Source organism: Sinohyriopsis cumingii, unplaced genomic scaffold (assembly GCF_028554795.1).
Source record: "Sinohyriopsis cumingii isolate HCF-2022 unplaced genomic scaffold, ASM2855479v2 utg002632l, whole genome shotgun sequence".
NCBI lineage: Eukaryota > Metazoa > Mollusca > Bivalvia > Unionida > Unionidae > Sinohyriopsis > Sinohyriopsis cumingii.
In genome coordinates, this window is record NW_028316262.1 from 167,268 (window position 1) to 193,629 (window position 26,362).

General features: G+C 34.6%; 1 protein-coding gene across 1 annotated transcript in view; it reads right to left on the reverse strand.

The window, feature by feature from the left end:
• Nucleotides 1–24,534, reverse strand: part of LOC149770136 (uncharacterized) — a 99,359-nt gene extending 74,825 nt beyond the window's left edge. Inside the window, exons 1-2 of the mRNA XM_089949339.1 lie at nucleotides 24,478–24,534; nucleotides 17,303–17,479 (exon numbers count right to left, since the gene is read on the reverse strand). Of these exons, the coding sequence (XP_089805465.1) occupies nucleotides 17,303–17,435 (133 nt within the window). The 5' untranslated portion in view covers nucleotides 17,436–17,479; nucleotides 24,478–24,534. The remainder of the gene's footprint in view (nucleotides 1–17,302; nucleotides 17,480–24,477) is intronic.
• Between the last annotated feature and the right edge of the window lie 1,828 nt (nucleotides 24,535–26,362).

The window sequence follows — 26,362 nt, forward strand, 5'->3', positions numbered from 1 at the left end:
AATCAATTCATCACACTTATATAAAGAAGATCATTGTACAGATTCAGATAGATTAACTCAAACACAGTTACACTCATTTCAAGAGAAATGATCTATGGATTTAAACAAATAAATTAATGCAAATATAAACAATTAAATTCAAGCAAATCATTATATTCATATCAAGAAACTACATGAAATTGACACAAATACCTTGTGCTTTCAAGCTTTTCATTTCCTTTTACTGCCAAAATTGTGTCTGTTGACCTTCCAGACATCCGGTCCCTTTGACAAATGTTATGAGAGAATTTCTTTCAAATTTACTCTCCGAGTCCCATAAATTTTCACTCTTGCAGGAAAGATGCAGACTGACTAGACTTTTTCGATAAGGGCAATTTAACCCCAAGGATTTTTTGTGAGGGAACCCCACCCCTTATTTAGTGTAACCAATCAGGATTAAATATATTTACCACCTTTTATAACTAGGCTACTACCTCCTGCCTCATAAACGTGGCACCAGGGGTTAATGAGTTAACAGAGCTGAGCTAATATAGTCTATAATTTTCTATTTACTTAACATGGCAATATTACTTATTTCCCTGGCCTATAATTCTCTATCTACTTAACATGGCAATATTACTTATTTCCCTGGCCTATAATTCTCTATCTACTTAACATGGCAATATTACTTATTTCCCTGGCCTATAATTCTCTATCTACTTAACATGGCAATATTACTTATTTCCCTGGCCTATAATTCTCTATCTACTTAACATGGCAATATTACTTCATTCCCTGGCCTATAATTCTCTATCTACTTAACATGGCAATATTACTTATTTCCCTGGCCTATAATTCTCTATCTACTTAACATGGCAATATTACTTATTTCCCTGGCCTATAATTCTCTATCTACTTAACATGGCAATATTACTTATTTCCCTGGCCTATAATTCTCTATCTACTTAACATGGCAATATTACTTATTTCCCTGGCCTATAATTCTCTATCTACTTAACATGGCAATATTACTTATTTCCCTGGCCTATAATTCTCTATCTACTTAACATGGCAATATTACTTATTTCCCTGGCCTATAATTCTCTATCTACTTAACATGGCAATATTACTTCATTCCCTGGCCTAATATTCTCTTTTTTATCTTTATACATGGTAATGTTATATAATGTTCTTGGGCTACATTTCTCTTTTCAACCGTTATACAAGGAAAGAATTAAATACATGCATAATCAGTGTTGAAAATGTACACTGTTACAAAACAGCTATACATTAATTCATATTGACATTCTGTAATTTTCATTAGGATTTGATAACTGACAGATCAGCAGACAGACAGACAGACATGTTAAAATACTTAAACAGTCAGATATACGGACAGGCTTTTTGACTCAGAGATATTATTAGATAAATATTATAAATGAAGGGTTTGCTTAGGTGCACATTTGTACCAGATTTAATACTTTATATGCAATCATCTACTAAGTTCAGTTCGCTGACTTTTTCTGTAGGTACATGTTTGCACCCATGCATTTCAAACCCTGCTGATAGATACATGGATGGCTACATATAGAGATATAAAGTCGGATAGACCATATATACATGCCTAACTTGCCCCAATTTTCACTGGAGACCAAGTCTTATTAAATACTGTAAATCAGATGAGAGAATTAATGTTAAACAGTCATGGAGACAAAAGTATTTCTCCTAATTTCAGATTGACAACTGAAGAAACATAAGCAATACCAACCTGAAAGGGGGAAATGAGTGCACTCTAAAATTTATACATTAATTATTAAAAATCAGAACTACAACATTTTATTTGCCCTGTAAGTTCATCCAAGTACTAAAACATTTAACTGGCTTTGTAAAGTTCAGCCAAGTACTAAAACACTTAATTTGCTTTGTAAAGTTCAGCTAAGTACTAAAACATTTTATTTGCCCTGTAAGTTAGCCAAGTACTAAAATATTTTATATGCCATGTAAGTTCAGGCAAGTACTGATTAACATTTCACTTGCCCTGTATATATCCTTACTCAAACAGCTATCATAGGAATACAGAAATTCACAACATTTGACAACCCTGATCATGTATATGGTTGCTTTCTGGACCTTATTTTGTGACCCTTTTAACACCATGTTTAAGTAATTACAAATTGAAACAAGTCTGTTCTCCCTCTGATGAGCATTTGTAGTGAAGAGTGAGAGTAAAGAAACCACATGACCTTAACAAAAGAAAAGAAAAACAAAGTTCTGGTAGATAGTATGAACTTTTAATCAGCAACAGTTTTGACAGAACACCCTTTTCACTCAAGAGAAACACTTGTCAGCTGTGAATCAGTTCCTGGAAAATTCACTTGACTGCCAGAAATTTCAACTTGCCATTCTAATGTGCAGGTGTCAGCATGACACACAGCCATTTGATGTTGATTTTATGTTGATGTATGTGATTGACACAGAATTAAATCCTTGGCTGTGAGTAAGGATATAGCACACTAATGTGTCTGATGGGGACATCATCGATTCTTAATAAGATATAGCACACCAATGTGTCTGATTCTTAATGAGATCAATTCAATAACTGTCAGGCAAATTGATTCAGTTGATTGGGTTCAAGCATTGAAAAGTTCCAAGGGTTACAATGCTACAGAAATAGTTTGTACTTGCCGAAATATTTGTTGAAAGTTGAAACTTTGCTGAGATCTTTTTTTTAAAGTAAACAGTAAAACAGGTGAAACTCTGGATGTTCATGTGTTAATTATGATGGTTAAATAAACCAAAATTCCTGATTTGCTAAGTTAACAAATTAGGGGTGTATTTCCATGTGAAGTTTCATGTGTTATAGATGTATTATTCTGGAAAATTTAGTCTATGTTTTCTGTGGAAGACACATAAAGTCTTGATTCCATGGAAAGTAAAGAGTATTTTCCTCATAAAAAATTGTCAAGGGATGGTTTTTACAGTCTTTAAGAGACACAGGACCAAAAAAGGTGAAGAGACAAATCTGCTAAGTGGGAAGTGAGCGAATATCAAAAACACTGGGTCTTTGCTTCATACAATTTTTCTTTGATAAGAGCCTTAAGATAATTGTTTGAATTTATTTGTTTATATGTCATATGAACCATGTATGATAGGAATTGACAGTATTAAGTCTGTAGGAAGCCAATGTCACTGACTTGTTTGTTAGAAAGTAATGTAGTTAAGACAAGATATGAATTTCGTTTAATTTATTTGTATAACTAAGATGTGAATTCTCTCAACCTATGAACTGGTTTATCAGCAATCGAGCCAAAGTATGGACCATGTGGCTTTTTACTGTCAACTATATGTGTACATGTGTCCAAAATTAGCCAAGATGGTGATTAATAGCTCACACTGCAGGGGGTTATTTGTATGAAGCAAGAGCAGATTATGCTTTTGATCAATTAGTTACAGCAACCAGATCTGTTGAGAAATACATTACTGTTTTCTTTATGAAAGGAACTGAGCTTGAATTTATATGGCATGGAATGCCAGGGCAACCTAAAACTAAATTAGCATTTAGTGTCTGCTTGATTTATGATATAGCAATTTCTGACATTAAGAGAGAGGAGATGATGTTTTCATACCCACAAACAGTCACCAGGTTATATATATTACACAAATGAGTTCAAAACACTAACTTCTGTGATGAAATTGGTCACATCTTTGTAAACAGAACTGCTAATTGCATTTTTTAAAATATCCTTTGATGATTATTTTCTAGCAGAAGCATATCCATCAAGTGTTTCATAAAATTTTATGTTGTTTATCTAAGCAAATTTTATATACAGGGGCTTCTGTTGTTCTCTTTTATATCTTTTCTATATCTCTGCTCAAATCTACATTTATTCCATCCATTAATTCCATATTTTTATTATTCACTCTATCTGGGCTATTACACCAAGGTTAACCATCCTCTAGACATTTATAACCACCACCACCCCATAACAATGAAACTGATGCTAAAATATGGAAGAAATAATTCTATTTACTTCAAACTTATATTGACTGTCACCTGACTTATGACACACAAAATATGCCCTGGACCTAAGTTGTTTACAATGAAATGTTCAATCAAAATAGAATTTGTTTCTAGAAAACTATAAAGTCAAAATCAAGGCTGTATCTGGAATTCAAACCTAGTAAGCATGTTTACCCTACATAACACTCAGCATGTAGGCCAAAACTTGTACCCTCAATTATGGACAAAAGCAAATCAAAAAATACACATTATATATACATAACATGCATGAAACTAAGTAGGTAACTGCATCAGTCTATGCAGATAACAATAATACATACAACAATGACAATATTACAACATTGAATGCAATACACGCCCATCAAACTCACAGGGAAATTATCTGTTCCTAATCTGATCGATAAACCATATCCTAAATCATCGTGATTTTCTTGAACTGACCAGCTTCCACACTGCCATTTCGTTTCCACTTAACTTTGTAGTATAAATCAGTCCCACAGAGAGATCTTAGATGTACTTTATTCAGCACAACAATAATGGGAGATGGGATGCACTGCCAGAGTGCTCCCAATATAAAGAAACGAAAATAACTCTTTTAGAATGTAAATACATGTGATCGGGGCACTGTTTTTGACACTGTTGGCGTGCAGTTATAATCTGCTTTGACCTCTTGAGGATTCTTTAAATGTGCAATGTAGGTACTGTTAGGTCAAATTCAATGCACTGTGCAAACCATGCATAAATCAGTGTTTCAAATTTTGCAATCTTTAAAAGTCTATTCAGATTATTATGCCTATCAAACAATTGTTATTGTTATTGGGTTTTAACACCATTTTTCAGCACACGATAGGCTATACATGGCGGTCAGTATTAATGGTGGAGGAAAAACCAGGGGAAACCTCCAGAAAGAACCACTGACCCACGAGAAGCTACTGACAAGCTTTCTCACATACCCACATTGGCTGAATCTGAGACTCGAACCGGTGCAGACAGAGGTGAGATGGCAGTAATCCGTAACGGAGAGCGCTTTAGACCACTCGGCCAATCGGGGCCCCGCCTATCAAACAAAAGTAATAAGTGGTGATGAATGTTCAAAATATGTAATATAAACAAGTGGAGAGATACAAGCAAATAAGTACATAATACAGGTCTTGAAAAAGGTCAAATGTGCCAACACTACTATTTCTTCTTGAAACATATACTGTACAACAAAATGGCATGTACAATCTTAACAACAAAATTAAATATTTTATAGAAAATGTCATGTCTTACCTTCAGGTAGTGGTAAATTGAACTTCTTTTTCTCACTCAAGGAAAAACAGCCTTTTGTACTTGTTGAACTATTTGGATTGTCTATATCAGCAGTTTTATGCTGGAGTTTAGTTGCTGCTTGGTGTTTTGTCTTTGCTGATTTACCAAAAAGTGGTATTTTTGACTTGTTTTTCAGGTCTTCTTTAACTTTGCTAAAATTCATTTTCAATAAAAGCACAATATCTGGCAACAATCTTCATGAGGAAATGGCACACATGTACCAAGCACTTCACTCACTGATTCATTAGACCCAATCAATCAATAACCACAGCACTTTGATCAATCATTTGGAAAACTTCCTTAGCCTGATTCCATGCAGTGCAGATAACTTTCAAAAGCAATTATCTACAGTCGGATACAGTACTGTTGTCAAATGTAAATTCCCACTTAAGTAAATCCCATGGAAATATCTAAAATTAAAAAAAACGACAATATCTGCCTTGAACAGATGTTGATAAATATATGCTACCAGAGTGTGTGTGTGTGTCTATATATATATATATATATATATATATATATATATATATATATATATATATATATATGCACACACACACACACACCTACTTCATATGCATATATACATATACTGCACAAAGGTGAAATAGTTTTGATATAGCAATTCACCAACTTATTAGTAAAACTTGTGTGCAGACATCAATTGCCGATTTCTTTCAGAAATCGTAAATTTCGTTGTTGATTCAGCAATATGACGTTAGTGCTGTTCATTGTAGACTCTTGTTTCATTTAAGTAAATGTTGAAAGAGTGGATTCTAGTCATCTTTTTACATTATTCTTCACCTATATTCGTGCCATGCTGAATTAAAGCTGTACTGTACCATACTTCAGTCTCGTAACGGCCCCGAGGCTGTGCAGTTAACTGGAGTCGACTGTACTCCCTCAATATAATGCTGTCTCAGTAGTAAGTGGTATACTGTATGCCTCCCATACAGTATACCACTTACTACTGAGATTTTACTGTATGCCTCCCATACAGTATACCACTTACTACTGAGATTTTACTGTATGCCTCCCATACAGTATACCACTTACTACTGAGATTTTACTGTATGCCTCCCATACAGTATACCACTTACTCCTGAGATTTTACTGTATGCCTCCCATACAGTATACCACTTACTACTGAGATTTTACTGTATGCCTCCCATACAGTATACCACTTACTACTGAGATTTTACTGTATGCCTCCCATACAGTATACCACTTACTACTGAGATTGCCTTAAAATGAAGTACCTGATACATACAGCACTCCATCCATGGGAGACAGAGTATGCTGCTTCATTGTGAGACTGCCTTAAAATGAGGTACCTGATACATACAGCACTCCATCCATGGAAGACAGAGTATGCTGCTTCATTGTGAGACTGCCTTAAAATGAGGTACCTGATACATACAGCACTCCATCCATGGAAGACAAAGTATGCTGCCTTATTGTGAGACTGCCTTATAATGAAGCACATAATTCAGTACTCCCTCATTATCATTTTGTCCATGGGCATCATAAAGTATACCACCTAATAATCAGACTTATAATGAAGTACATGATACATACAGCATGCCCTCATTATAACACTGTCCATGGGATGCAGTATGCTGTCTTATAGTGAGACAACATAATGATGAAATATGTGATTAATATAATTTTATTGTCCCTTAATGACATGGGATCAATGACCATAATTGCTTTCATACAATTAGTATAACAATTGGCAATATAGTGAGGGAGTGCTGTACACTGATCTGTGTACATAAGGATCAGCTAAAACCTATAATATCTTTACTTCTGATTGTTTTTACACCTCAAAAATGTGCACAGAAAACTGCATATGCTATTCTATTCAGGTCATCATATGACTGGATATTTTGTGTGGATTACATTTTTAGGTCACTAGTTTAAATTATTAGCTTCAGATAGAAGAAACTTCTTGCAATTTTGATGTTTATTATCCTATCTGGCCTGTAAGAAAAAGCAAATATTAACTACTGCAAAATTTACCTGCCATACATTATGTCAAGTCTAAACTACATTACTACAATCCGACACATTCCTTGAATATTTATCTAAATTTCAATCACATTAATACCAATTATAATTCCTCATTATTGTACTTCTTCTTTCAATTTTTCTTCAAGAATGTTTCTTTACCAAAAAGTTGGGCATGCTTATTTTCAAAATAAGCAAGGAACTGAAACTCAGTTACAGCAGCACATGTGTGTTAAATCCATTAGAACCTGATAGAATCGATGTTTGATTTAATCCTATAACAGAACTGTGTTTGTATTAAACAACTCTCTCATTCATCAGTCCAGTTCCATTGATTATTTGAATCAGAACCTTCCTCACAATAATAAACAGAGAACAAGTCTTTGCTGACTGTATCTCCTTCCTACACTTGTTACAGGCAATAAAAGATTAAACCACACTATATGTTTGACCATGAGGAAGTTCTCATTAGGGCTGATTCCTTTTACAGCCCTACCACAACTATTTGCACCCTGTCTCTGTTACCACAAAGAAAATAAACGGACAAAAAAATCAATTTTAAAATGTTGCTATGAAAGAAACTGTGCTCTACACAATTAAATAAACATTTATGAGGCCACATACTAGATTTTGTGATTATTAAGCACTGTAACAAGCCAGCCTAAGGTAACATAAATGCCACAGAGGTGATATTAATATTGGGTTATACAGCAAACTCCCAACCAGCAATTGCCAATAAAAACTGTGATTGACTATTATTCTCAATTTCCAGGGAAGGCATGAAAGCTAATTTCTTCCTGCATGAGGTCCCTTCAAACAAAGGTCCAGACAATTTGACATGGCAGGTAGTCATCACCTCATTAATTTGGGGGAAACTCTAAATATTACAGGTGGAAAGAGCACAGGGGCTTCCTATGGGGAATTTAGCAATGCCATTAAACACTTCATCATGCAATGGCTCCATTGCATGAGATTTCCAGGGTAAGTATAAAGGCAGACACATAGGTTTTTACATACACCATATATACTCATTTATGAGACAAGTCCAAGTGCAAACTGCATAGACCCATATCTGCTGTCACATAATGCAACTGCAGATCTGGATCTATCCAGTTCGTTAGAAGTAATCAGTAGAACAAACAACATAGACCCTGATCTGCTGTCACTTATATGATGACAGAACAAGGTCCATTTTGTTTGCAGTTGGACTCAACTTATAAGTAGGCACATATGGTATGTTGGATTTTGTTGATCTATGCATTAGTACATCATTTTTAAAATTTGCAATTTTTGTACTGATTTCTGTGTGTTTAATCCTTCCATAAAGGATAGCAAATTTTTCTGTAAATTATGTTCTTCCTAGATCACATTAATGTTAGGGATATGAGCCTTACTACCTCCCAAATCCAGCTCTGCCAAAAGACAAAAATTCATCTTTGCTACATTATACAGACAAAGGGGTATAGCTGATGCCCATTACCTCTCCATGCCAATGACAGATGTCATTAGCTCTAAACTGAGCAGAACATCATGAATGAAGTGATGCATATTAGTAGGATGGAAAGGAATTACAGTAATGTGACCAGGCAGTGGTACAGTGCTAAGCAAATAAATGAGAGAATGCAGTAAAGTGAGGGAATGTTATTCAGATGTGGAGGACAATGGCAAGTGCAAAAACATGCAAAAAAGCAAGGGAACAACATTCCCATTAGTACTGACAGCACTACAACTCTGTGATACGTTAAGTATTCTAGACAAAAAATAATTTACTTAAAAACTGGATTTCCCCTTTGAATATGAACCCTGATCAAATTATCACTAGGAAATAAGTTACAAGAAGAGGGAATGTTGAGCACCCTAACCATACCTGACATGTGACCATGGAGAGATGAAGGTTGGATTTCCCCACATGAAGATAACCCACACTCTTAACTTCCAAGCAGCATGACTGGAGGCAATGGTGTTTGACCTCTTGGTCAAATCTTACCAAATAAAATTTCCAAGTGAATGTGTGGAGGTTGTGCTAATGTCTATTGGATCTGGAAGCTACCTGTGTGATTAAGACTGGGCCTACCAGATCCAGAGTGTGTCACTTTGAAGCTAGACAGAAACATCACAGTCAAAGGCACGACTCTCAGAGAAATATTACTCTGATTTCATGAACAGACATTTTCTTTTTGAGTGATATGTCAGAGCATGACATGCATATTATCCACTTCAACCATGCTGAATGGACTTGAAGGGATATATTCTGTTCCCCTGGCTCCACAAATTGGCACCATTCACTTCAGACAAAGCCAGAAAGCATGTATCTGATCCTGTTTGAATGCCTCTCAGGATGTGTCAATACAGGAGAGAGATCATGTGACGACTTTCTGATTTCACTCTGTTAGCAACCAATCTTTGGTGAAGAAACCGGGTTGTGTCATAAGGACTACCAAGCCACCATGATCAAAATTAATGGTAGGCTGGGTCAAAGAACTGGGCAAGTAATTCATTGATTCTGCAAGCTGAAAGAAGCTTCAACAAGATCCTGGCTAAGAGCTTAAATTTGTTGAAACTCAGCCAAGTTAGAACCCAAGAAAGATTCCACATGGGAAATGGTGTGAGTGATTTAGGCCAATGGTAGTCTGAGTTAGGCAATAAGTATGAGAGATCTTTGTCATGGTCGAGATCCTTTCTACCATGATCACAGAAAAGGCATGATATCATGTTGCACTTTGCCCCTCAATCTTTGTCTAATTTTGGGATAAGCAAAGGCCCAACAACCCTTACAAATGATAGAAAGGACATAGACAGCCCAAGCCTTGGGATCCAGTACCACAGAGATGATGGTGAGCAGTTTGCAATTCCACAATGGCATGAAAAGATCAGTCACTGACAAATAAGATGACACTAAGTATAAACAACATATGGCATATCCCCATACTCAGTGTGCACATCATCAAGATCTGGACAAATGTCCAGATGATAAATTCCCACAAGCACAGATGAGGCATGATCATTGTCTCTGAGACTGCCATGATACCATCCAAGAGGGTAATATGTGTGTAAATGGCTAGTCATATCTACAGGATGTAGTCTTTGAAACACTATGGACTGCTCTTCAAAATCTAAATTAGTCCATATGGGTGCTGGTCTTGTGGACAGCTGTACTACAGGAACAGTGGTAATGTTAAGCAGACAGGTGGAACTATTGTCATACTAATCTACAATATGTTAACACTCCATTGCTTAACTTACTGGGGCTTAAGATAATATGCTTCAAAAGCTCCATGGTCACTGAATGGTGTGGATCTAGAATTGGACAGCTGGATGGTATGGTTGGCCAATACATCATCAAACTGAGGTATGGCTAGATGGCGTGGATCATTCAAGTCATGTATAATCCCCATGCACCCAGACACATAGGTCTGAAGGCCATGTTCTGAGATGCAAGGAACTTACACTGAGTGGGCCATCCAGAACCTAGCATTCAGAGGACACTCCCTCAAAATTCTCAATTGAAACAGAAGACAGACTGGGAAAAATTGGCCTAAACCAATAAACTTTGTTGTTGCTTCCTGTACCAAGTAACACACCTGTAACTCCAGAGAGGATGTAGATGGTTGAGAAGTTGCAGGTCCCTCCTTTTCTTTAGATGTAACTGTAGCCATAGGAAAAGCACTTCAAATCTTCCAAGGAGTTGGGGGGTGGCCCAATGGCATCCCCCACCATGCCAGTCAGTGACTCAGTATTAGGGCAAATGCCCAGAACATTAGTACTTTATGTCTTTGATTTTTTTGCATCTCTCCCTGTATTTTGTGGTTTGTTTGCATCTCTCCTGTATGTTTTTTTTTGCACTACTGTAAACCAGGTATTCTCCAGCCAATTGGTGCAGTGCTGTAAGCAGATACTGATGTACACTTTCTACAGGTGGGACACCAGTCATGTGAGTGCATGACTTTGAACTTCCTGGATGTAACATTATGCCAACATGTTTAATCTAAAATGACAAAGTAAACAAGAGAAAGAAAAAAAATATTTGATTGCATTAACAATGCCCAAACCCCCATTATACAAGGGGTGATAAAATAAATTGAAAGTGAGCACAAACACAAACTACATGATTTTCTAATACAGCATGACCTTTTAAAACCATGTAGTCATAGATCACAGAAACGATATATGTGTAAGTGAACAAATCCACATGACTATGGTGATAACAATTTAAAATATAAAGTATACAGACTAAACTTCCAATGGCTTCTGGGAGGTGATATGAACAAATACATCATCAGTTTGCACTGAAAGCTTAAAAACTGACACAGCATTCAGTGGCAAGGGGAGGTAATGGGCAAAAGTTATTGAAAATTTTTCATATTTTGGGAGGAATGGACTCAGATGGGAATGTGATCTGGGAATTTATAATTAAGAAATGTAAACATTTACATGAACTGGTGTACAAGTTTATTTCAATTATCCCTCAATATATATAAAAGAACACATAAAAACTGAAACATCTAACTTGCTACAATTCTGTGAAAATTTGCAGTATAAATCAAACAAGTTATAAATTGTACATTTTAAAAATACTAAAGGAATGAATTTAAATATTGAGCTTGTTTATCATTTTCTCTTCTCATAAGAACCAAGTATGACAAAATAATGTATTCATTCCACAGGTTTCAGCTGCTTCTCTTATCAACATGCTTAGATACTTGAATACTTCCAAACTCCATCTTTTCATCTTTCGTTTCTCCTTCAATTGTAACTAGACCTCAATTACCTTTTTAGTTATATAACACATAATCAAACTATGAAAATATGTACTGCACACTAAACCTAATCTGAGATAATCTCAAATTACTTAATATAAAAGGCAACATAAGAAGAATAGGTTGAGTCACTCAATGTTGAGGGAATAAAATTTTACTAAAACTGAACAAGGATTCATCATACTGAAGATGTCAAAAACAAATTTACCACCTTGTTGATCTGGTTTGGTTTCATGTTTTACAGCACAGCAACACAAGTAGGTTATTAGGTGATGAGGCAATCAGAGTAAAATGTCCAATGGTACTCACACCCTCTTTGGCACAAGCCTGGCAGACCAATCACTGATGTGCCATGGCTCCTGCCTCAATCAGTCATCTCTTTTATGACACTAAAAAGATCACATAGGACCTATTCTACAGGCATTCTTTTGTGACATTAAGGAGATTACATCATAACCATTCTTCAAGCATTCTTTTGTGGCATTAGGGAGATTCCAATGGACTTATTCTACAAGAATTCTTTTGTGACATTAAGGAGATCACATTGGAACCATTCTACAAACATCCTCATGTGACATAGCGGAGATTGCATTGAACCTATTCAACAAGCATCCCCCTTATGACATTAAAGAGATCACATTGGACCTATTCTACAAAGCATCCTCTTCTGACATTAAGGAAATTGCATTGGACCAATTCAACAAGTATCCTCTTGCGGTATTAAGGAGACTGCATTGGACTTATTCTAAGGTATCTTCTTCTGACAATAAGGAGACTGCATTGGACTTATTCTAAGGTATTCTCTTCTCACAATATGGAGACTACATTGGACTTATTCTAAGGTATCCTCTTATAACAATAAGGATACTACATTGGACTTATTCTAAGGTATTCTCTTCTGAAAATAATGAGACTGCATTGGACTTATTCTAAGGTATTCTCTTCTGAAAATAAGAAGACTACATTGGACTTATTCTAAGGTATTCTCTTCTGACAATAAGGAGACTGCATTGGACTTATTCTAAGGTATTCTCTTCTGACAATAAGGAGACTGCATTTGACTCATTCTACAGTATCCTCTTCTGACAATAAGGAGACGGCATTGGACTTATTTTACAGTATCCTCTTCTGACAATAAGGAGACTGCATTGGACTTATTTTACAGTATCCTCGTCTGACAATAAGCAGACTATATTGGACTAATTCTAAGGTATTCTCTTCTGACAATAAGGAGGCTGCATCAGACTTATTCTACAGTATCCTCTTCTGACAATAAGGAGACTGCATTATACTTATTCTAATATATTCTCTTCTGACAATAAGAATACTACATTGGACTTATTCTAAGGTATTCTTTTCTGACAATAAGGAGACTGCATTGGACTTATTCTAAGATATTCTCTTCTGACAATAAAGAGACTGCATTGGGTTTATCCTAAGGTATTCTCTTCTGACAATAAGGAGACTGCCTTGGATTTATTCTAAGGTATTCTCTTCTGAAAATAAGGAGAAAGCATTGGACTTATTCTACAGTATCCTCTTCTGACAATAAGGAGACTGCATTGGACTTATTATACAGTATCCTCTTCTGACGATAAGGAGACTACATTGGACCTATTATACAGTATCTTTTTCTGACAATAAGGAGACTGCATTATACTTATTCTAATGTATTCTCTTTTGACAATAAGGATACTACATTGGACTTATTCCAAGGTATTCTCTTCTGACAATAAGGAGACTGCATTGGACTTATTATAAGGTATTCTCTTCTGACAATATACAGACTGCATTGGACTTATTCTACAGTATCCTCTTCTGACAATAAGGAGACTGCATTTGACTTATTCTAAGGTATCCTCTTCTGACAATAAGGAGATTGTGTTGGACTTAATTTAAGGTATTCTCTTCTGACAATAAGGAGACTGCAGTGGACTTATTCTACAGTATTCTCTTCTGACAATAAGGAGACTGCATTGGACTTATTTTACAGTATCCTCGTCTGACAATAAGCAGACTATATTGGACTTATTCTAAGGTATTCTCTTCTGACAATAAGGAGACTGCATCAGACTTATTCTACAGTATCTTTTTCTGACAATAAGGAGACTGCATTATACTTATTCTAATGTATTCTCTTCTGACAATAAGGATACTACATTGGACTTATTCTAAGGTATTCTCTTCTGACAATAAGGAGACTGCATTGGACTTATTATAAGGTATTCTCTTCTGACAATATACAGACTGCATTGGACTTATTCTACAGTATCCTCTTCAGACAATAAGGAGATTGCAAGGTATTCTCTTCTGACAATAAGGAAACTGCATTGGACTTATTCTACAGTATCCTCTTCTGACAATAAGGAGACTGCATTTGACTTACTCTAAGGCATCCTCTTCTGACAATAAGGAGATTGTGTTGGACTTATTTTAAGGTATTCTCTTCTGACAAAAAGGAGACTGCATTGGACTTATTCTACAGTATCCTCTTCTGACAATAAGTAGACTGCATTGGACTTATTCTACAGTATCCTCTTCTGACAATAAGGAGACTATATTGGACTTATTCTAAGGTATTCTCTTCTGACAATAAGGAGACTGCATCAGACTTATTCTACAGTATCCTCTTCTGACAATAAGGAGACTGAGTTATACTTATTCTAATGTATTCTCTTCTGACAATAAGGAGACTGCATTGGGCTTATTCTAAGGTATTATCTTCTGACAATAACAAGACTGCATTGGGCTTATCCTATGGTGTTCTCTTCTGACAATAAGGAGACTGCCTTGGATTTATTCTAAGGTATTCTCTTCTGACAATAAGGAGACTGCAGTGGAGAAATTCTAAGGTATTCTCTTCTGACAATAAGGAGACTGCATTGGACTTATTCTACAGTATCCTCTTCTGACAATAAGGAGACTACATTGGACTCATTCTACAGTATCTTTTTCTGACAATAAGGAGATTGCGTTATACTTATTCTAATGTTTTCTCTTCTGACAATAAGGATACTACATTGGATTTATTTTAAGGTATCCTCTTCTGACAATAAAGAGACTGCATTGGGCTTATCCTAAGGTATCCTCTTCTGACAATAAGGAGACTGCAATGGACCTATTCTATATGCATCCTCCTGAAGCATATTGGAAGTCATATTGGACCTAATCTACAAGCATTCTCTTGTGACACTAAACACTACCCTTTAATTTTTTTTTTTAAATTTGTGTATTTGTCTTAGGAAAGATGAAAAAATGCTTTCTTCCTGTTGTTATGAAAGCCAAATAGTTGCAAGAAGGTCTCCAAAACCTCAAAAACTATGCAAAACAATATGATGTGATTTATTCTGCAGTATCTTTTTCTGACAATAAGTAGACTGCGTTATACTTATTCTAATGTATTCTCTTCTGACAATAAGGATACTACATTGGACTTATTCTAAGGTATTCTCTTCAGACAATAAGGAGACTACACTGGACTTATTATAAGGTATTCTCTTCTGACAATAAAGAGACTGCACTGGACTTATTCTACAGTATCCTCTTTTGACAATAAGGATACTGCAAGGTATTCTCTTCTGACAATAAGGAGACTGCATTGGACTTATTCTACAGTATCCTCTTCTGACAATAAGGAGACTGCATTTGAGTTATTCTAAGGTATCCTCTTCTGACAATAAGGAGATTGTGTTGGACTTATTTTAAGGTATTCTCTTCTGACAATAAGGAGACTGCAGTGGAGTCATTCTAATGTGTTCTCTTCTGACAATAAGGAGACTGCATTGGACTTATTCTACAGTATCCTTTTATAATAAAAAGGAGAATGCATTGGACTTATTCTACAGTATCCTCTTCTGACAATAAGGAGACTGCGTTATACTTATTCTAATATATTCTCTTCTGCCAATAAGGATACTACATTGGACTTATTCTAAGATATTCTCTTCTGACAATAAAGAGACTGCATTGGGCTTATCCTAAGGTATTCTCTTCTGACAATAAGGAGACTGCCTTGATTTATTCTAAGGTATTCTCTTCTGACAATAAAGGGACTGCAGTGGAGTTATTCTAAGGTATTATCTTCTGACAACAAGGAGACTGCATTGGACTTATTCTACAGTATCCTCTTCTGATAATAAGGAGACTGCATTGGACTTATTCTACAATATCCTCTTCTGATAATAAGGAGACTACATTGGACTTATTTCTACAGTATCCTCTTCTGACAATAAGGAGACTACATTGGACTTATTCTACAGTATCCTCTTCTGATAATAAGGAGACTGCATTGGACCTATTCTACTGTATCTTTTTCTGATAATAAAGAGAGTGTGTTATACTTATTCTAATGTATTCTCTTCTGACAATAAGGATACTACATTGGACTTATTCTAAGGTATTCTCTTCTGACAATAAGGAGACTGCATTGGACTTATTATAAGGTATTCTCTTCTGACAATAAAGAGACTGCATTGGGCTTATCCTAAGGTATTCTCTTCTGACAATAAGGAGACTGTCTTGGATTTATTCTAAGGTATCCTCTTCTGACAATAAAGAGACTGCACTGGGCTTATCCTAAGGTATCCTCTTCTGACAATAAGGAGACTGCAATGGGCCTATTCTATATGCATCCTCCTGAAGCATATTGGAGGTCATATTGGACCTAATCTACAAGCATTCTCTTGTGACACTAAACACTACCCTTTACATTTTTTTTAATTTGTGTATTTGTCTTAGGAAAGATGAAACGAAATGTTTTCTACCTGTTGTTATGAAAGCCAAATAGTTGCAAGAAGGTCTCCAAAACCTCAAAAATTATGCAAAACAATATGATGTGATTTATCTCTAGTAGGATTATATTTTTTTACCCAACACAGATTTTTGCACGGAATGTCAAAACATATTTTCCACCTGATTGCTACAGAATGCAAAGAGTCAGTGCATTTCCACAAAGTCTGAACAATACTAAGTGGTTTTAAACGGTATATAAAAAAATAAACGTTTGATTTCAAGTTGCTAAGGAAACGGGTTTGGCAAAATGCAGGAAAGACCATCCAAACATAACTATGATAGAACATGACATACAAAACAATCCCACAATGCTCAGTACTTATAAGGATGTCATTACTGCTGAATGTCTAACCATCAACACTCATGGGGATACCTCCTTATTTTTTCAAACCACATGTGGCCTTAGGCCCAAAAAAATTCAGTTGTACAAACTTACCAACTTTAGGAATTGGGGGTTTATTAGCACCAATCATTGTTCTGTAGTGTTCCTGAGATCTAAGACGAAGCTTCCTGTATTTGTCTCGTCTGCATCTGCGGTCAGCACTTGGACAACGTGCTTTTTCATCCATCTCAGATGAGTTGAATAGTTAATTTACATTTTCAGCTCAAGAAACTGAAAGAAAAATAAGGATCCCTTGAAGATTTTATACTCTTTTGGCAGAAAAGAAATTCCAGGAATCCACAACAAGTTCATTTCTTTGGTTCCTTTATTGCATTTAACATCTGAGAATTGAAAACGATTCTAATATTCTTCTTAAACTTCAGTACCCATAAAAGTATGAAGACAATAACCAGAAAAACATATGTTGTTCATTATTTAATACACCAGAGACAGAAGTTACAAACATTACAGTCAACCTCAGAGTTCTTAATGCTATGATGCACTTAAGTGGTAAAACAGGCCATATTGATGACATAATGTAATGATTAACTAACTTTAGGCTGCATGATAAGCATTGATTTTATGAATATACAATATCTGTAAGAGGTTGATTTTTATGTATGACATTATTCTTTGTCCAACATATCTATCCAACCTCACCCATGTGTACACACCAGCAAGATACTTATACTCCTCTTCTGACAATCGTATAATCATTATTCCCACTATGAAAACAAAGTCATATGGACAGCGTTCTTTTGCATACCAGGGCCCAGCAACGTGGAATGAATTGCCCACTGAATTTAGACACAAAGACACAGATCCCATTCAAGAGTGCTCTCAAAACTCACTTATTTCTACTGCAAGAACAAACTTAAAGACCTAATGATGTTTCCTACCTTAAATATTCTCAGCATGTTTTTAATGTTTTCTAATTTCATGGTGTTTGTTTTTGTAATCATATCATTATATGTTTTTTTTATCTTATAGGTGTTGTCTAATGTTGTAAAGCGCTTAGAGCTTCTAAAGATTAGGCGCTATACAAAGGCCTCATTATTATTATTATCATTATAATTTCTAAAGATTAGGCACTATACAAAGGCCTCATTATTATTATTATCATTATCATTATTATTATTATTATTATTATTATTATTATTATCATGTATCATAATCCACTTGTAAAATAATTTCATGGATCTAAGGATCAATTTGCAAGTACAGCAAAAGCAAAAGCAACTAAACAGGCCCAAATTGTGTGGCTGTAATTGACAAAGATCTGAAATACTCTCAGATCAATGATCAGTTCCATTGTATATGGAATAATTACCTCCACAGCATAAGGTATGAAGATTAGCACTGAGAGAAAAAAAATGATGACAAACAACACCATTGGCATCAGTGCAGAAAATAAGGGTCAGCAGACAGAAGCTGGAAAGAGTCACAAGCTTCAAGTATTGGGGATCAATTATCACAGATGAGGGCTCCAAACCAGAACTACTTGGCAGGATTGCCCAGACAACAGCAGTAATAACAAGGTTGCATCCAATATGGAAAGAAATCAACATTGCTCTTGGTTCCAAAAAAAGGCTGATGTGCTCGATTGTCTTATCCATCTTTCTGTATGCTTGTGAAATATGGACACATACATCAGATCTACAAAGAAGGCTTCCAACATTCAAAATGAGATGCTACTGCAAGATCTTAGGCATCTCATGTATTGACCATGTAACCAACGAAGATGTCCACAACAGGATGCAACAAGCCACCGAGCCCTATGCTGACCTCTTGACCACTGTAAAAAAGCGTAAACTGAAGTGCTACAGTTATGTCTCAAGATCATCTGGACTGGCAAAAACAATCTTGCAGGGCACAGTGCAAGGGTGCAGAAGAAGAGGCAGACAGAAAAAGTGGGAAGACAACATTAAGGAGTGATTATGATTACAGGGGGATGATTATGATTATGATTACAGGGGGATGATTACAATTATGAGTATGATTACAGAGGGATGATTATGATTATGAATATGATTACAGAGGGATGACTATGATTATGATTACAGGGGGATGATTATGATTATGATTACAGAGGGATGATTATGAATATGATTATGATTACAGAGGGATGTTTACAATTATGAATATGATTACAGAGGGATGATTATGATTATGATTACAGAGGGATGATTGTGATTAGGATTACAAAGGGATGATTACAGAGTGATGATTATGATTACATGGGGATGATTATGATTATGATTACAGATGGATGATTATGATTAACATTATGATTACAGAGGAATGATTATGATCATGATTATGATTACAGGGGGATGATTATGATTATGATTACAGAGGGATTATGATTATGATTACAGAGGGATTATTACGATTAAGATTATGATTACAGGGGGATGATTATGATTATGACTACAGGGGATGATTATGATTACAGAGGGATTATTATGATTATGATTATGATTACAGGGGGATGATTATGATTATGATTATGATTACAGAGGGATGATTATGATTACGATTATGATTACAGGGGGATGATTATGATTACGATTATGATTACAGGGGGATGATTATGATTATGATTACAGGGGGATGATTATGATTATGATTACAGGGTGATGATTATGATTACAGAGGGATGATTATGATTATGATTATGATTACAGAGGGATGATTATGATTATGATTATGATTACAGAGGGATGATTATGATTACGATTATGATTACAGGGGGATGATTATGATTATGATTACAGGGGGATGATTATGATTATGATTACAGGGTGATGATTATGATTACAGAGGGATGATTATGATTATAGTGGGATGATTATGATTATGATTATGATTACAGAGGGATGATTATGATTATGATCATGATTACAGAGGAATTATTATGATTATGATTATGATTACAGAGGGATGATTATGATTATGATTACAGAGGAATGATTATGATTATGATTACAGAGGGATGATTATGATTATGATTACAGAGGGGTGATTATGATTATGATTACAGAGGGATGATTATGATTACAGAGGGGATGATTATGATTATGATTACAGAGGGATGATTATGATTATGATTACAGAGGGATGATTATGATTAGGATTACAAAGGGATGATTACAGAGTGATGATTATGATTACATGGGGATGATTATGATTATGATTACAGATGGATGATTATGATTAACATTATGATTACAGAGGAATGATTATGATCATGATTATGATTACAGGGGGATGATTATGATTATGATTACAGAGGGATTATGATTATGATTATGATTACAGAGGGATTATTACGATTAAGATTATGATTACAGGGGGATGATTATGATTATGACTACAGGGGATGATTATGATTACAGAGGGATTATTATGATTATGATTATGATTACAGGGGGATGATTATGATTATGATTACAGAGGGATGATTATGATTATGATTATGATTACAGAGGGATGATTATGATTATGATTATGATTACAGGGGGATGATTATGATTATGATTACAGGGGGATGATTATGATTATGATTACAGGGTGATGATTATGATTATGATTACAGAGGGATGATTATGAATATGATTATGATTACAGAGGGATGATTATGATTATGATTATGATTACAGAGGGATGATTATGATTATGATTATGATTACAGAGGGATGATTATGATTATGATTATGATTACAGAGGGATGATTATGATTATGATTATGATTACAGGGGGATGATTATGATTATGATTACAGGGGGATGATTATGATTATGATTACAGGGTGATGATTATGATTACAGAGGGATGATTATGATTATAGTGGGATGATTATGATTATGATTACAGAGGGATGATTATGATTATGATCATGATTACAGAGGAATTATTATGATTATGATTATGATTACAGAGGGATGATTATGATTATGATTACAGAGGAATGATTATGATTATGATTACAGAGGGGTGATTATGATTATGATTACAGAGGGATGATTATGATTACAGAGGGGATGATTATGATTATGATTACAGAGGGATGATTATGATTATGATCATGATTACAGAGGAATTATTATGATTATGATTATGATTATAGTGGGATGATTATGATTATGATTACAGAGGGATGATTATGATTATGATCATGATTACAGAGGAATTATTATGATTATGATTACAGAGGGATGATTATGATTATGATTACAGAGGAATGATTATGATTATGATTAAAGAGGGATGATTATCATTATGATTACAGAGGGGTGATTATGATTACAGAGGGATTATTATGATTATGATTATGATTACAGGGGGATGATTATGATTATGATTATGATTACAGAGGGATGATTATGATTACGATTATGATTACAGGGGGATGATTATGATTATGATTACAGGGGGATGATTATGATTATGATTACAGGGTGATGATTATGATTACAGAGGGATGATTATGATTATAGTGGGATGATTATGATTATGATTATGATTACAGAGGGATGATTATGATTATGATCATGATTACAGAGGAATTATTATGATTATGATTATGATTACAGAGGGATGATTATGATTATGATTACAGAGGAATGATTATGATTATGATTACAGAGGGGTGATTATGATTATTATTACAGAGGGATGATTATGATTACAGAGGGGATGATTATGATTATGATTACAGAGGGATGATTATGATTATGATCATGATTACAGAGGAATTATTATGATTATGATTATGATTACAGAGGAATGATTATGATTATGATTAAAGAGGGATGATTATGATTATGATCATGATTACAGAGGAATTATTATGATTATGATTACAGAGGGATGATTATGATTATGATTACAGAGGAATGATTATGATTATGATTAAAGAGGGATGATTATCATTATGATTACAGAGGGGTGATTATGATTACAGAGGGATGATTATGATTACAGAGGGATGATTATGATTATGATTACAGGGGATGATTATGATTATGATTAAAGAGGGATGATTATGATTATGACTACAGAGGGGTGATTATGGTTACAGAGGGGTGATTATGATTACAGAGGGATGATTATGATTACAGAGGGATGATTATGATTATGATTACAGGGGGATGATTATGATTACAGAGGAATTATTATGATTATGATTATGATTACAGAGGGATGATTATGATTACAGAGGGATGATTATGATTATGATTACAGGGGGATGATTATGATTACAGAGGAATTATTATGATTATCATTATGATTACAGGGGGATGATTATGATTACAGGGGGATGATCATGATTACAGAGGAATTATTATGATTATGATTATGATTACAGAGGAATGATTATGATTATGATTACAGAGGGATGATTATGATTATGATCATGATTACAGAGGAATTATTATGATTATGATTACAGAGGGATGATTATGATTATGATTACAGAGGAATGATTATGATTATGATTAAAGAGGGATGATTATCATTATGATTACAGAGGGGTGATTATGATTACAGAGGGATGATTATGATTACAGAGGGATGATTATGATTATGATTACAGGGGATGATTATGATTATGATTAAAGAGGGATGATTATGATTATGACTACAGAGGGGTGATTATGGTTACAGAGGGGTGATTATGATTACAGAGGGATGATTATGATTACAGAGGGATGATTATGATTATGATTACAGGGGGATGATTATGATTATGATTACAGGGGGATGATTATGAATATGATTGTGATTACAGGGGAGTGATTATGATTATGATTACAGGGGGATGAATATGATTGTGATTACAGAGGGATGATTATGATTATGATTACAGGGGCATGATTATGAATATGATCACAATTACTGAGGGATTATTATGATTATGATTATGATTACAGAGGGATGATTATGAATATGATTATGATTACAGAGGGATGATTACAATTATGAATATGATTACAAAGGGATGATTATGAATATGATTATGATTACAGAGGGATGATTATGAATATCATTATGATTACAGGGGGATTATTATGATTATGATTATGATTATAGAGGGATGATTATGATTATGAATATGATTACAAAGGGATGATTATGAATATGATTATGATTACAGAGGGATGATTATGAATATCATTATGATTACAGAGGGATGATTACAATTATGAATATGATTACAAAGGGATGATTATGAATATGATTATGATTACAGAGGGATGATTACAATTATGAATATGATTACAAAGGGATGATTATGAATATGATTATGATTACAGAGGGATGATTATGAATATCATTATGATTACAGGGGGATTATTATGATTATGATTATGATTACAGGGGGATGATTATGATTATAGAGGGATGATTATGATTATGATTATGATTACAGGGGGGTGATTATGAATATGATTACAGAGGGATAATTAGAGTGATGATTATGATTATAGAAGGAAGATTATGATGATGATTGCAGATATTTATGGTGGCTTGTGCATCAGTTTTTTTCTTTTTAAAAATTTTATTTTTGTCATCATCCCAATAAATGAATCAATTCAAATGGAGTTGAACTGACCAAGAGGTAAAAAGATGCACTGAACACACCATGCTCATAACTGATGAGAATATATATGGTAAAGGATTAATACTTGTCTCAAATGACTGCTGACATCTGCTGTACACAAAAATATCAATCTCAATTTACCATTGACACTTGTTGCACAGAATAATCACATCTCAAATGACTGCTGATACTTGCTGTAAACAATAATACCAATCTCAATTTACCATTGACACTTGTAGTGTTGGTATGTGGGAAAGCCTGCCAGTAGCTTCTTGTGGGTTGGTGGTTCTTCCCTGGGTTTTCCAGGGTTCTTCCTCCACTAGTTATACTGGCCACCATGTATAGCCTATCTTGTGCTGAAAAATGGCATTAAACCCTAGAACAACAACAACCATTGACACTTGCTGCATAGAATAATGCACATCTCAAATGACAAATGACACTTGCTGTACACAATAATACCAATCTCATTTTACCATTGACACTTGCTGTACAGAATAATGTGCATCTCAAATGACTGCTGACACTTGCTGTACACAATAATATTATACTTACCCTCTGCATATACACACCAGTAGAGAAAGCTCTAATGAGTAAAGAAAAGGAAAGTTGGGAAATTTACCAGGTTTCACAATGTATTATGCACTACCTGTCTGGCTGATGAATCTGCCAACTTCCATGAAACACTCTGGCAAGGAAAGATAAGAATGTATCTTAATATACATGTTTGTGAAGTGGCTGATATTCAGTGCATCCTTGACAACAATTTATAGACGAACTTTGGAAGTGACAAACTATGAGTTTTCATTCACTCAGTAAAATATTCAGTCAGCTATGACAATTAATACCTTTTTAATGAACATTGACCAAAATGACCATCATCAGATGTATTGAAATGACGTTAGTACAGGAAAAAGCAAAACTGAGCATTCAAAGGGAGGTAACTCAAAATGTACCACAGCTCATTAGTTCATGGAGAGTAGTAAACTTACTTATAAAACTTCTGTTTTCTATATGACAATACACAGTATCAGTAGTTGCCACTTTAGACCATTCATTAATGCTGGACAAGTTATAGTTTCATCTACCCTGACCTGTTTTTGCAAAGAATAATAAGAAAAAAGAATAAACCATTTCTCATGCTTGTGGGTAATATTAATAAAGGACAAATGTATGTCAGGGATGGATTGGAATCAAATCGAAAATGAATGAAGACAGCATGTTAAAAAGAGGCTATACATATATACATATATATATATATATATATATATATATATATATATATATGCTCAAAATGAGGTTATTGTCAAAAGCTGGACAGGTAAGAATGGACAAATATAATGGTTTTTATAACCAATTATTGTATACAAAATAATCTATCTCTAATTTGAATTGCTACCTAAACTGTTGAACAAATTGTTTTCTTATTACTAGAGGTTAACAACTGAACATATTTATGCTCATGTCTTGAAGGTAGTTAGAGAAACCTGGTTCAAATGTAGTAAAATATGATGTACATGAAAAAGTCTGGTCCATATGTATTTTAGAAATAAATGATGCGAAGATGTAAAGAAGTAGTTATAACAATATTGCTTGATGTTATTAGACTCACAGTCATTATAAATACATCCCAGCTAACAAAATAGAACCAGCAGATGGATAAAAGTTGTATATCATTTTGATTTATTATTTAAGAGATAATGAAAATCAATCAATCAATCAATCATTATACTTGACAAATGTTAGTAAGAAAACATCAATTCATGTAACAAAGATGTACCTCAAGGCATTGTCTGAAAATTGGCAGGAAATACGTGACATACTGATGGACCTATGGACGGCAGATCAGAAGACCGTTATATGCCCACCACTGGTGTTCATAAACTGATTGATATATGTCATAACTAGCGTTACCATATTAGAACTTTCAAAGATTAGGAGAGTGTGTGTATCTGTATCAGTATCTGTACCGAGATTTAAGGACCCAAACGGAGGTCATGTCCGGGAAAAAGATCAAATATGGCATCCCTACTGTACTGTACAGTATATAAGCTCGGTATATTTGGCAAAATGTAAACTTCATGTCAATGAATACCATTTGCCTATTGAAAAGGCTGTCCCAACCCAGTTAATTAGCCACATAGCAGCAAAGCTCTGATGTTATAAGAAACAAAAAAAAAAAAAAAAAAAAAAAAGCCCAGTAATATCATGCTGTTTACTAATTAAGCATATTTGGATAATTTAACCTCACTCTTCCGTCACAATTAGGCAGCATCCCATTTGCACGAGATCCTCGCGAGAAGTACTAATGCACTGACTAGCCGCGAAACTGACCCGAGAAGTGAACGGGTAGGGGAAAGGTTAGTTATACTGCGGATATATCTACTATTTATCAATGATAGATTAGTTTGTGCCCAGAAAATAAATAGGTCATAATGCGTGAGTTAAACTATTGTCAGGGAGAAAAACTGTCACCAGCAAGATTCGAAACAATGTGGTATTTACTA